We start from the raw sequence: 14,961 nt of genomic DNA on the forward strand, positions 1-14,961 counted from the left end.
TATAAATAGCACATGTTGTAGCCCTGTCTAGGGGAAAAATGCAAACAAAGCAGCATTAGCCAGTGTTGTACTGTTGTTTTATGGACAAGCTACTTATTTTATGCCAAGGGCAGATTAAGTGATAGAAATTACTGTCTGAAAGCAATGCTTTTTGCCATTAATGTGTAGCATATATTTGAGATGGTCTGTGATGGTTGATGGCACTGTGATCACGGAAGGCTTTCTTCTTGGAGCCAATTAACTTATTTAGCCAGGTATGGGTCCCTTGATCTTTGTCAATTTAGAAAGGGCATTGGTGACCATAGTGTAAATGACTCAGGGAAATGAGCTCCAGCCCATAGAAAAAGAAAAAAAATAAATCCCATGTAGTGAATATGTAGAATTAATATATCAACTTTCATATGTCAACGATGATGATACCAACAGAAAAAATGTCAAGGTGGCACAGGGAATAATCATCACAGGTAATTTGCCATCCTTCCACATTGTGAAACATCAAGAGTGAAACCTACTCAAAACTACTCACATTTACACACTAGAAACATTTGAAAATATGAATTCAAACTCAATAGGGTAACATGCAAATAATTCAACAAGGAATTCAGATGTGGGTAAAAAAAGCTTGCCTCTTTTCAAAAAAATTTCCCTTTAGATCACAAATTGTTGATTAAACTACAACACAAAGTAAAACAGTGTTCAGAATCGCTGTTTATATCTTCTCAGCTGAGATTCAGTTCATTTCACTTTTTCCTTTATGATGGAACTAAGGCAGTTGACTCAATGATACCAAGAGGTTTGTTCTGGCCGTCCAGGATAGGTTAATGTCAGCAAAGCTAGGAAGCATGTGGATATCACCTCCAGCATCTTATGGCTCCACATTATGCATAATAAAAAGAAATGAGAGTGGTGACCAAGGTAGACTGACAATTCCCAAACCTGGCTAATTATGAATCTCATATGAAAGCATTTGCTATAAATACAGATATAAACCCTTTCACTGGGGAGTTTGAGCTAGAGGAGTCTTACTAATGCCTGAGCAAATCTTGAAAATGATGTGTAGTTACTAAAGAAAAAAATTAAACTCAAGTTACAGAATATAGCCTCTTGGCTACAGTTTCTTATTATCAAAGCCTAGGATTAGAAGACTGCATTTAACTTTGGATAAGGGGTTAATTAGGGAATTATTAAAATATTATAAATCACAGACCTCCAAAGAATGGAGTACAAAATAGTCATTTAACATATATTGGAAGACAACCATAAAAACTAATCAATAAACCTTGGAGAAAAGTCCAGACATCCAACTATTTAATTAGAGATGTAATAAAATTTATTGATGTAGTTGTTCCACTTGATGAAAACTTCCCAAAAGCCTATATATAAAACTGAGTCTGTGACAGGTGTGAAACAAAACTGTCAAAGCATAATCAGGTACTGTCTTGTCAATTTGTGTTGATTTACATCTATTGATCAGTCTTGGTTGATGCCCAATGGTATTGTAAGTAAAAGAATAATCATCCTTTTTAATTAAGCAAACAGAAAAAGTAATTTATGATATAATACCAAAGCAGCATATGTTCATAGCAGAAGAAACACAACACAGACGGTGAAAAGTTATAGGCACATGGCTAGTGGTAAAATTAATCAATGGACCATCAACTATACTTATTAGGGCCTGCTGTGGTTCAGGTACTTGTATTATATTCCAAGGGCACAAAGACAGACAAGACATGGTCCCAGACCTCAAGTATCAGTTACTTAGAAGGATCTTCTCTTATCTATCTAATCTAGAGCGAAGTTGACTTTTAAATTGATCGAAAAGAGCACTTAAAAGTAAAGGGTGCACAGTCCTTTAAAGAAGTATTTTTTCTCTTTTAACAATATCAGTAACCTATTTACATATAAAGCTTTAGGTATTTACTGCTTCGGAGAAGGCAATGGCACCCCATTCCAGTACTCTTGCCTGGAAAATCCCATGGATGGAGGAGCCTGGTGGGCTGCAGTCCATGGGGTCGCTAAGAGTCAGACACGACTGAGCAACTTCACTTTCACTTCTCACTTTCATGCATTGGAGAAGGAAATGGCAACCCACTCTAGTGTTCTTGCCTGGAGAATCCCAGGGACAGGGGAGCCTGGTGGGCTACCGTCTATGGGGTTGCACAGAGTCGGACACGACTGAAGCGACTCAGCAGCAGCATTTACTGCTTTTCACAAATATTAAGGAATTAAAATTGGTAAAAATGATTTGGTTAATTAAGTGTAAAATTTGTGATATGAAATTTGATTAAGTAAAGGCTGGTCTTCTTTTATAGATATATACCTATTTAATAAAAAATTATCTCAAGATTAGTTATTTCCATATTCAATAGATCACACATATAACACATGATTAAACAATTTAAGAGATCATCCTTGACTTTATTCAGTCAATTTAGTTTTGTAAACAATTAAACACTTAAGTGACTGCAAGTTATGAGGAAACCAGTGATCACTTAGTTGTAAAAATGGTAAATGTGATTTTCTGTTTAGTGTAATTAGATATGCTTCTGCTGACACTGCCTGGATAGCAGTAGAATATTTACAGATATCATGAGGGATTATTTCAGTGGGTAAATCCTCATTTCTCTTGATGTGTGTGGGTGCTAAGAAGCTTCAGTCGTGTCCGACTCTGTGACCTGATGGATCATGGCTCACCAGGCTCCTCTATCCATAGGATTCTCCAGGTAAGAATACCGGAGTGGGTTGCCATGCCCTTTTCCAGGGGATCTTCCCAACCCAGGGATCGAACCTGCATCTCTTAAGTCTCCTGCTTAGGCAGGTAGATTCTTTACCACTATTGCCACCTGGGAAGCCCTTTCTCTGTGACACTGAAATATATAACTTGGTAAAAAGCATGGTATGAATTCAACCTTACAAAGCATTTGCATGCCAGAAACACTTTGAGTAGATTGGTGGAACATTTAGAAAATATTTTCAAGTTCATGATTCTATTCTGTTTAACTTTCAGGGAAGAATAAGAGGATTTTTCTCCTAATGAAGTTTGATGTATATGATGAGTTAACAGTTTGCACTAAGTAACATAGAACACTTTTGTTCATCCTTGTGAAACTTATTTTAGGTAAACATCAAGACTCTAAATTCAGGGGAAGGCCCAGGCATAAGTTCTGCATAAGTAAGTATACGAATTTTCCAAGCATGAATACACAATAAACTGAACACAGGAACTATAGAAAGGGAGCTTACATTCTCTTTTTCCATCAGTTATAATTCTTCAAAATCTTACAATGCACATGGACCTTGACATGAAAATCAATACTGATACAAATGGGTACAAAATTACAGTATAAATCTTTGGCTGCTAGCATGACAGTGGAAGTAACTTTTAGCATTTTTTCAATTTATTAATTTACATTTAAGAAAGCATGACACTAATATCCCGTAAATTTTGATGCACCTTGAATATGCACATTAAAATCAGAATAAAATTTTGATACACTCTTTACATGTACATTAAAATTAGAGCAGGAGCAAATATGTACCTGTGTGACACCACTGGGTATATTAAAAGAAATATACATTCTTCCACCTAGAAATAGACACATGTTTTACATATATGTGTATGTCTACCTATGTTTATATATGTATGTATGTATGTATGTTTGTATAGATATATCCTGTGAAAATAAGGCCACTTGCTTATGCTCTCCAGTCTTGAATAATATGGAATTTTAGGCCTTAAGGATCATAAACACATCTAAAGTGAAAGTGAAAGTCGCTCAGTCGTGTCCGACTCTTTGCGATCTCATGGTCTGTAGCCTACCAGGGTCCTCCGTCCATGGGATTTTCCAGGCAAGAGTCCTGGAGTGGGTTGCCATTTCCTTCTCCAGGAGATCTTCCCGACCCAGGGATTGAATCCGGGTCTCCCACATTGTAGGCAGACATTTTACCATCTGAGCCACCAGGGAAGAATACATCTAATGATTAATTAAACCATGGAAAGCTGTAGTGACCTGTCACTGAAGGGTTGAGCCTTATTATTTTTGAACTTCAGTCTGGAAAAGCACATTATGCTCGATATCTTAAGAACTCTCCTCTTAACTAGACAAGGAAAGATGGAACCTTGGGTATAATTTGTCAAATTTTCAAACTCTTACTATCATGATCATGCTAATGAAGGTTTTGGATTTGCAGAGTTATTATAAATGTAATAATAACTTCTAGTCTTGGTGACCAGAAACAATTTAGATGAAAAAAAAAGAGAGTTTTATAAGAAACGTCAGTATTATTAATGTTAATGAATACAGAACATATTCTCAGACAGTAAATAATGAATTTGAGTGTTTCATTTTCTAACTGATTAGAAAACCTGTCCTTCTTTTAATTTCTTCCAATAATACCTAGAAACACCAACAAAAAGGAAATATATTCTTACAAGTAAGAGTAAAATAATACTGAATGCTAATTGTAACTTCTATGCTCGAGAGATATTTTCCAGACTTAAGCAGAGTGGTTGATTTACCACTTAAAGTAGCTTACTTGTTTTAATACAACCTTAAAGGTTATTCTTAAAGGTAATGTGGCTTAATCTTTAGAAAAACATCAGTAATGAACATAATAAGCAGTCACAGATTGGGAAACAAAGCAAAACAAACAAAACAGAGGAAGAAGAAATGTCAATATAGAAAACGCAATATTCACTGGTACAGTGATATTGTTACTAATTACAAATTCCACAACATAACAATTAAACTTCACAAAAGTGTGTAAAAGTTTAAGATGCCACTTTCCAAAGGCCAAGCTGATGATCCATTAAGTAGGTTATGAGAGCATTATTTTAAATACAAGCATGGTTTTAAGACATTCCGTCACATGTCTGCACGAACAAAAGAAGCAAATACTCCATCTTCCCGGGCCAAGAGGCTTTCTGGAGTGTCATATTCTAAAATATTTCCTCGCTTCATCACAATAACTAGGTCTGCCGTCAGAATAGTGTGAACCCGATGCTGTGAGTAAGAAAAGAATAAATGTATTCATTATAAATTTCAGGGCACAAGCCAAAGCAATGGAAAATGCATATTTCACTGTTTATACAAGGGCATTTCTTTATCTTGGGCACAGCCCTTCTTTTTCTTTCTTATGTAAAGTATGATTTATTTACATACTTTTAAACCTAGCCAGTATGACTGGGTCTTATATAGGCTGTATTAAATTGAGTGTACCTAATGTAGTTTCATCGTTTTCATGGAATTGTGAATAGGATAACAAATGTTTGTCAAATAATTAAATGATAAGAAGAGTCACTGTGAACCAGTTTGGTTATAGTTTAGTCTAGACTAAAATTAGTTTTTTAGTAGAGTCAACTAATTCTCTGGGATAACACACAATTTGAAGAATCCCAGAAGGTGGTTTAATTCTGAGAAAACCATATGGGGAAGTCCATTCTGGCATGCAGTGTTAGAAGGTATTATCCAAAACTTTAGGTAGGCATGCTGTCTTTTTGTCTTTAGAGATCACTGCCACCCACTCAGTCATTTTCTCTTCCCACATGGTACCTTTTGGAGAGAAGCTCTAGTGTTAGTAATTAATCATAATAAAAATTACCACTTCTTGAATGTACATTATACATTAGCTACTCCACACACATACTTGTTAATCATCAGAACAGTCCACAAATGTGGGTGTTAATCTCTCCCCACTTTATGGGGGAGACCACTGGGGTTCATAATAAATAAAGCAAAATCAGATCACACAGATAGTAAGTAGCAGAGTTAACATCCAAACCAGGCTTATTCGCTTCTGAGCTACTTCCACTCTGCCATAGGATGTTTTGTTGGGAGGATCTGGTCCTTCAGAGGGTTGTTCACCTGTCAGTCAGAATGGATTCATGTTTTGGCTTTCCCACCTGTTAGCTGTGCAGTCTTGAGCAACAAACTTAACTTTTGTATGCCTTAACTTTCACATCAGTAAAATGATGGCTGGGGAATGGTGGTGAGGTTCAAATGAGGTAATGCATGTAAAAATAATTCAGCACTTTGTCTTTGCAGTGAGCCTTTTCGCTACTCTTGCTAAGTTAAGCGCTGTCCAATAGAAATATAATGTGAGCCACAAATATGCGGCACAGGTAATTTCAAATCTCTTAGGAGCCATACTTTACAAGCACAAATAAACAGGTGGAATTTGTTTTAGTAATGTATGTTAGTAACAACCCAAAGTTCAACCTAGGGCAGTCCCCAGAGCAAAAGCTTATCCCTTGCCCTGGACCTGCAGAAAGGGTATTCTCAGTGTTCGTGCTTTCAGAAAAGCAGGCAGTCCTGGTTGGAACTCACAACTAAGGGGCAAAGCAGCACATATATGGAGAGTGATAAAGATGCCAGCTTAGAACATGCACCACTAGTTTCAACATCCATAGACAAACCTATATCATTCACTAAATACTGGTAATTAATGGACTTCCCTGGTGGCTCAGATGGTAAAGAAACTTCCTACAATGCAGGAGACCTGGGTTCGATTCTTGGGTGGGGAAGATCTCCCAAAGAAGGCTACCCACTCCAGTATTCTTGCCTGGAGAACTCCATGGACAGAGGAGCCTGGCGGGTTACAGGCTATAATCCATTGGGTTGCAAAGGGTTGGACATGACTGAGTGATGAACAATGGTATATGTTTAGGAATATCACACTTTAAAGGATAATTTTTATCTTTAAGAAAGGGCCAGAGCCCCTTGCATCTCCATGCATTTAGAAGAAAATAAACTTAATGAGCTGTTTAATATCTGCTGTTCATTTCCTTCAAAAAATTAGTTCTTCAATACCTATATCATAGATATTTTTAAAAATCTGGCTTCAAAACCCATAAATAGGATATTATAAATATTGCCTTGATATTCTAAAATGATGCTTATTTTTAAAAATGTTGAAAAACTTGGCCTATAGAAGTAAATATATCTGGTGTTTATTCCATTACTCCAAATTAATTTATGCTTGACAAAGTGTCAACTGCCATAGCATTGATGAAATTTTCAAAATGCTCCAGAGAAATAAACCTCAACAAGAGTGAAGTATAGATTACTTTCATTAAAAAATGCCACTCACTATTTTGGGGCATGAGGGCTTCTTTTTAGAAACCCGAAAAAGTTATCTTTTAAAGTTATTCCACAATTTTCAGTGGCAGTTAACAAAAATAACAGAACAACTTTTATCAGGGAAAGAAAAATAGTTACTCAATAAATTCATTTACTTATGTATTGGCTGCAGCACACAGTGTGTGGGATCACAGCTCCCTGACCAGGGATCAACTCTGTGCCCCCTACATTAGAAGTCAGTGTTTTAACCGATGGACCACCAGCAAAGCTCCAATTACTCTTAATAGTTGTTGTTGTTTAGCTGCTAAGTCCTGACGACTATTTGCAACCCCATTGACTGTGCCCACCAGGCTCCTCTGTCCATAGGATTTCCCAGGTAAGAATACTGGAGTGGGTTCCCATTTCCTTCTCTAGGGGATCTTCCCAACCCAGGGATCAAACCCACATCTCTTGCATTGGCAGGTGGATTCTTTTCCACTGAGCCACCTGCAAAGCCCAACAGAGCTGATGAAGCTTTTAACAGAGTTGAGGAGTATTATGCAAAGGAGGCACCACAAGTTGGCTCTCCCTCTTATGAGTCTGGTAAAAGGAGTTGGTCCCACAGCATTTGGTTCTTTCCCACAAATTTCTATGTCTGGGGAAAGAGCTCTTGGTATCCTGGTGGCCACCGCCACACTGGGGGGTCTTGAAATGAACAATGGGTAAAAGACATACAAGTAAACAGAAAAGCATTCAATGAATGCAGAAAAGCAGAAATCAGGTGAGATAACATAATTTTTTGGTGAAAATATACAAATTATGCTCAAGAAATCTTCCAGCTGTCAACTAACTGTGACCACCCATCAGTACAGAGAAAAATAGTCTTCAGCGTAGGCAAGGGTCTGCTTTTCCCCCTTTTAACCTGCCTTTTTAAAGGGAGCAAGAAGCTCTTTCTCCCCATCTTTTCAGTGAGAAAATTCTTGGAAATGTTATAAAATCGTTTTTCAAGTTAGCCAATTTTCTCAAGTCTCCCTGTAGGCAACTCCAGGGCAGAAGGAATCACAGAGTTCACCGGGAAAGTGAAAGTGCTATCTCTTTACTTAGGCCCAGTTTACAGAAGCAGAGCCTTGATGGGGAATCCTTTCCAGCTACCTTGAGAAAGCTGCACTTCACAGGGTGCTCCTTCTAGTATTTTTATTTATTTGTTTGGCTGTGCTGGGTCTGTGATGCAGCAGGCAAGATCTTTGACCTTCATTGCAGAACACAAAATGTTTAGTTGTGGCATGCAAACTCTTAGTTGCAGAATATGGGATCTAGTTCCCAGAATGGAGATCGAACCTGGGTCCCCTGCATTCGGAGCATGGAGTCTTAGCCACTGGACCACCAGGGAAGTCCCAAGGATATACTTTCTCCCATGCATCATTCACAAAACCAGAAGCACAGGCAAGCACTTCACACATAACTCCTATGACTCAACTGTTAAAAACTTAAGTAATTATTGAGCGATGCTCTCTTCAGGGCAGGTAGGGGACACCATGTGTTTGGTACTTTAAGGACAGTTACAGAACATCTCCAAGGAACAGTGAAATTGGTCCTTAGGACAGAGGAAAATCTGGGTACAGGTTTTCTCTCATACTTACAGCTACTGTAACAATGGTGTGGTCTGCAAAAGCTGTCAAGGCCACTTTCTGCCTGACCACTCTCTCTGGTGCATTGATACATTTGAAAATATATGCAAATGCCTCATTTGTATTGAGCACAACAGAAGAACCCAGTTGAGCTGATTTGTATAATAACACCTTGTAGTTAGTTCCCTCCCCCATCCCTCCCCTTTAATCTGCATTCTTCTTGCCTTACTGTGGGGGAGGTGGCTAAGATAACTACCAGAGAATGGGATACTTGGCAGGGTAGCTCCTGATGTTTACTTGTTGGTCATCACCAAAGTGGAAAAGAGGCCATTCTTGAGAGCAAGCAAGTTTGGAACAGTATCACACTCTACTAATATACCCTCAGATAAGACTAAAACAAGGCCTGCATCCAGAATAGAGGAGACACGGTGCTGGAGAGAAAAGAAAAATGGAAAGGAAAGAAGAGAATCAGCAAGAGGGAAATGTCCAAGCAATTCATTTTAAAAAGAATTTTGTTAAATTTTAAGCCTGTCAGTAAGAACCCATCCATCTGCAAAGAGAAAGAGACAAAACCATGGCCTCTTTGCAGTAACTTGTAATGGGCATTACAAACACTTAAGCAAGTTTTCAATTTGATTGGGGCTATCTAAAAATCAGAGAAAGTATCTACTCGTATCTCATGGCCTTCTTTTTGCAAACGGGTGAGTAAACAGGAACACAGAAATTAAGTGTAAATAGTATCAGCAATCAAACTGATGAATTTTGGTTCTGAAACTGATCATCATACAATTCGATTATTCAAAAAAGAATCATCCCATATGAACTACCGTCTGTATCTGGTGAAATAGTACAGGCTATGACCTGCTGGAATTCTGAAATTTAGAATGCTCTTTCATTGTAAACTAGGAGAGGAAGGTAGAGCAGACAGCTTGGGGAAAAAACAGTGTAATGGCATTCAAAGCGTAGCATTTTTTTTTTGCACGGATGCAGAAATATTAGCAGAGAAATATATGATTCAACATAAGTATACTTTTAATTGCCCCCAAATAAAGAATACTGAATCTTCAAACAGCAACCAAAGAGGAGTAAACCAACACTGTCTCCTATACTTACAGCTATTGTAACAACGGTGCGATCTGCAAAAGCTGTCATGACCACTTTCTGCAAAATGTTTTCCTGCCAAAAAATAAATAGAATCTGAATTTTCTCTGGACTCCTTTCTGTTGCCAAAGTATTTTGTCCCCAAGAACAATGCTTCAACATGCCCAGTCTCTTCTGAGAATTCTCACTGCTGTTTTCTGCAGAAGGTCTAACAGGGAGCAGTGCCCAGCAGGGAGCTCAGGCTGGGTCCTGTAGTGTCTTCAAAATGCAAAGAAAACTCGGTTGATCAACTAGGAATGACTGATAGATTTATTGCCAGGAAAATGAATGAGGAAAATGAAACCAAATAGGTGGAGAAATGCTCACTTAAGGTTATTCCACAAAAAGGATGTATTCAAAACCAATAAAACCCTAAAACAGTGTTAAGTTTGGGGTCAGAAAAGGAGAAAATAAAATACATGCCAAAAATTTGGATTTTGACCCATAAAAGTACATTCCTGGCAGGAACTGTTTTTATTCCCACCACAAACCATTGTTGTTGTTCAGTCGCCAAGTCACGTCTGACTCTGCGACCCCATGAACTGCAGCATGCCAGGCTTCCTGTCCTTCACTATCTCCGAGTTTGCTCAAACTCATGTCTATTGAGTCAGTGATGCCATTCAACTATCTCATATTCTGTCGTCCCCTTCTCCTCTTGCCCTCCAACTTTCCCAGCATTGGGGTCTTTTCCAGTGACTTGGCTCTTCGCATCAGGTGGCCAAAATGTTGGAGCTTCAGCATCAGTCCTTCCAATGAATATTCAGGGGTGATTTCCTTTAGGATTGACTGGTTTGATGTCCTTGCTGTCCAAGGGACTCTCAAGAGTTTTCTCCAGCACCACAGTTTGAAAACATTAATTCTTCAGTGCTAAGCCTTCTTTATGGTCCAAATTGTTATTATATTTTAAAAGATATCAGGGATAAAGATTCTTCCTCTCTCCTCAATAAAAAGGCTCAATTACCTAAATCTTTATGTGAAGTTGTTATTTCTTCCAATCACATGGCTTATTGCCAATTAATTCATTCTTATTCTCCCCTTTTCTCTCTCTCATTTCTATTGAGGCAGTACTATCCTTATAATAACTCACAATATTATAAGAACTTAGTAATTAATACTAATTTTAATGTAGTTACATTTAGTGAAATGGCTTCATTAGAAACAACTTCATTGCTTTAAATTATCTTAACTTGGAGAAGATATATAACTTGTTATAGATACTTTAACTGCACCCTATGCTAGGTCGCTCAGTCTGATTCTTTGCGACTCTATGGGCTGTAGCCCACCAGCCTCCTTCTGTCCATGCGATTTTCCAGGCAAGAATACTGGAGTGGGTTGCCATTTCCTCCTCCAGGGGATCTTCTCTACCCAGGGATCAAACTCGCATGTCTTTTGTCTTTCATTACACGTGGATTCTTTACTATTGAGCCACTGGAGGAAGCCCAGTTTAACTAATTCGTCTTACTTAATACAAAGAAGGACAGGGAAGCCTGGTGTGCTGCAGTTCATGGGATCACAAAGTGTCGGACACAACTTAGTGACTGAACAAAAACAACAACAATACAAAGAAATGATGTCAAATTAACATCTCCCTATATAATTGGCTCTTAATAGTCTTGAAGCTGTTTCACCTTTTTGGATAGTTTTATTCAATCTAAAGTATACAGCAAGAAAATAAATAAGATTTTTTTTTGTCCTTTCTGATGCCAAACTTTTAATATCAAGTTCACTTTTATAAGAACAACATTAATAGATAGCTCATAACATTTGCAGTTCATTGTGACATTTTCCCCACTCAGTCACAACCTTCCAAACAGATCCTTCTTGGGCATATTTGACACTTTTAAAATTTTTAATTTTCATTTTATATTGGAGTACAGTTGATTTGTAACGTTGTATTAGTTTCAAGTATACAGCTAAGTGATTATACAGTTATACATATACATATATCCATTCTTTTTCAGATTTTTTTCCCTTTTTAGGTTATTACAGAATACTGAGTAGAGTTCCCTGTGTTATACAGTAGGTGAGTAGATTCCCTGTGTTATACAGTAGGTCCTTTTTGATTATCTGTTTTATATATAGTAGTGTGTATATGTTAATCCTAAACTCCTAATTTATCCCTCCCCTTATTTGACACTTCTAAATGATCTCTTTCAAAAGGTAAAGTTTCTGCCTTATTACCATCAATACATTGAGAGGGCCATTATTAATTCTAGCCAGTATTAATTTTAGTGAATCCCTCTTCAAATTGCATTAGAAGATGATTGGTTTTGATTATCAATAGATTCTATTAAACAGTGATTTGCATATTTCATTTTAGAACTTCCATGACAACACACCTGAATACTTGAATACAGCAGTCTCATCAACTGAGCCCTGGAATTTTACTCTCATGAGGATTAATCAAAAAGTGATGGCAAATTTATTTGATGCTTATTGGACAACAGGAGCTTCTTTAAAACAAGAGTCAAGTCTCCTTTATTGAAATTCTCAATGTGCTATATACCACTGGTTGATCAATGAGGTAGCTGAGAAGACACTGAAAACAATAGTCCTGAGGATATTCAGAACCCAGTCAGGAAAAATAAATTGTAATTTTTGCATGCATTTCTTTGACTCATCAATTGAAAGCAGCTTAGATGATGCACTCACTGTGGCCATGTCAATGGAAGCCGTTGCTTCATCCATGATGAGAATACTGCTTTTGCGGACAAAGGCCCTGGCAAGGCAGAACAGCTGTCTCTGTCCAACGCTAAAATTCTCCCCACCTTCAGTGACAACTGCATCTAAATAAAAAAAAAGCAAAGACTTCACTAAAGAAATGATATTAACGTTTTCCTTAGGCAACATAGTGGAAAACACATTATGTCCTATAAAAACCTATTGATGTCACTTTGAACTGGTGCAAGGATTTCATTTTGGAAAAAAGCAAAGAGAAACTTTACTTGGGGAAAATGAAGATGATCCTGGGCCATCTAATGTTTGACAATAGGTGGTAAATTGTCTCCTTATAGTAGGACATAAAGTACTGTTAAACATTTTAAAGACTGGAAGACCTTTGAGATGATTTAATTATCTGATGTAATTATCCAAGGCCCAGAGAAATAAAATGACTTGCCCAAGATGACACAGCTAACTGGTAGTAGAGCTTAGTGAGAAACAGAATGTTCTCAATTCCAATACTTATTCTCTTTCCATTATATCGTCCCCTTGGACTCTAAGCTCCAAGTTGGTAAGGATTTATTAATGAATCCCCAGTACTTATCACCCAGCATCTGACATAGTAGCTGAAAAGAAAACCTTGTTGCGTGGATAAGTGAGTTATGTCTTCATTACAGTTTCCTTTTTTTGGGTTTTCAACCACATTTTGTAAACTACTGCTGTGAGTTTAGCTTAAATTCTATTTCCAAAATGATCTATTTTATTAGGATTCAAACACACTGTAGTAGGGCTCCGAGGGGCAATTTCTATTGATTATTGTCTCACTGCTTCAAATTCTTATAATTTCTCATGCTTAGGGGCTACGCATCTATTCTCCAAATTTTAATGTATATAATAAATAAAAAGGAAGCATGAAATGATGAATGTTATTCACTAGAGCTGGTCTGAACCAGATCATTAGCAAACCATTGATGAAATCTTTATTAAGACAATGAGCATAAACAACATTCAATTACAGAGTATAAATATAATTCTTTGTTGCTTACACTGTTCCATAATTTCCAAATACTATGCCCACAATTCAAAACAGGTACATGCAGGTCTCATATTAGTGAGGAAAACTATATACATATAGTGATCTTTCCAAGTACTAATGGGGGAAGGGCAGAGTCTGAAAATCACTAGGGGAAAAAGGTCTACAAGCATTATCTCAAGTAGACTTTTCAATTTTTCAAGTGCTTGCTGGACTTTCCAGAGGAGACATCAAAAATTATTATGGGAAAGTTCATCCAGACCTCTGGAATTATTCCCCTTGTCTGACATTGGCAAGGTCAGTAAAACTATCCTTAAAGACATGCTGTCTCCACTTTGTGGGATGTCTTTTCCTTTGGACTGAATTATAATCATAAAAGGTATTGTTTTTGAGTAGGCCCCACTTCCCAAATAAGCTAACAAATAAATATAATTTATTCTGTAGGTTGATAAACTAAATGGCAACAATACAATCAATTTGGCAACTACACATTAAGCATTAAAATTAGAATATCAACCATTATGTTTCTTAAATGAGTTTAGACTTTAAGGAAACAGAAGTCCAAAACTTTCATGAATGAAAGACTATATCATGAACTCTCCCTTGTTTAATTAATCATGTTTTTCTTTCATTATTCATGTTGTTCTTTTGTTTTTGTTATCAATTATTTACCAGAAATTACACTACGTGGCAAATAGATGGGGAAACAGTGGCTGACTTTATTTTTGGGGGCTCTAAAATCACTGCAGATGGTGACTGCAGCCATGAAATTAAAAGACGCTTATTCCTTGGAAGGAAAGTTATGACCAACCTAGACAGTATATTAAAAAGCAGAGAATTACTTTGCTAATAAAGTTCCGTCTAGTCAAGGCTATTGTTTTTCCAGTAGTCATGTATGGATGTGAAAGTTGGGCTATAAAGAAAGCTGAGAACTGAAGAATTGATGCTTTTGAACTGTGGTGTTGGAGAAGACTCTTGAGAGTCCCTCAGACTGCAAGGAGATCCAACCAGCCCATCCTAAAGATCAGTCCTGGGTGTTCACTGGAAGGACTGATGCTAAAGCTGAAGTTCCAATACTTTGGCCACCTGATGTGAAGAGCTGACTCACTGGAAAAGGCCCTGTTGCTGGGAAAGATTAAAGGCAGGAGGAGAAGGGGATGACAGAGGATGAGATGGTTGGATGGCATCACCGACTTAATAGACATGAGTTTGAGTAAACTCCGGGAGTTGAGTAGACAGGGAGGCCTGGCATGCTGCTGTCAATGGGGTCACAAAGAGTCGGACATGACTGGGTGACTGAACTGAACTGATGCTACCTCTGGGACTGAATTCATATCAGGGATCTAGAAAGACTCCATATGCCATGGAGCAACTAAGCCCATGTCCCACAACTACTGAGTCTGTGCTCTAGAGCCTGAGAGCTGTGGCTGCCGAAGTCCCC

The 14,961-nt window shown here is 37.6% G+C and overlaps 1 protein-coding gene across 6 annotated transcripts in view; it reads right to left on the reverse strand.

Moving 5' to 3' along the window:
- Nucleotides 1–1,307: 1,307 nt before the first annotated feature.
- The window catches only part of ABCC9 (ATP binding cassette subfamily C member 9), a 157,874-nt gene continuing 144,220 nt past the window's right edge, over nucleotides 1,308–14,961 (reverse strand). For 4 of the 6 annotated variants that reach the window (XM_027541509.1, XM_027541504.1, XM_027541505.1 and 1 more), the window contains 3 exons: nucleotides 12,479–12,612; nucleotides 9,800–9,862; nucleotides 1,308–5,003 (listed from right to left, as the gene is read on the reverse strand). In XM_027541509.1, coding sequence (XP_027397310.1) covers nucleotides 4,866–5,003; nucleotides 9,800–9,862; nucleotides 12,479–12,612 — 335 coding nt within the window. In that variant the 3' untranslated portion in view covers nucleotides 1,308–4,865. Of the gene's footprint in view, nucleotides 5,004–8,942; nucleotides 9,118–9,799; nucleotides 9,863–12,478; nucleotides 12,613–14,961 lie in introns of all 6 variants that reach the window. The other 2 variants (XM_027541510.1, XM_027541508.1) reach the window with 1 other exon arrangement.

This window comes from Bos indicus x Bos taurus, chromosome 5, assembly GCF_003369695.1.
Source record: "Bos indicus x Bos taurus breed Angus x Brahman F1 hybrid chromosome 5, Bos_hybrid_MaternalHap_v2.0, whole genome shotgun sequence".
In the NCBI taxonomy this organism is placed as follows: domain Eukaryota; kingdom Metazoa; phylum Chordata; class Mammalia; order Artiodactyla; family Bovidae; genus Bos; species Bos indicus x Bos taurus.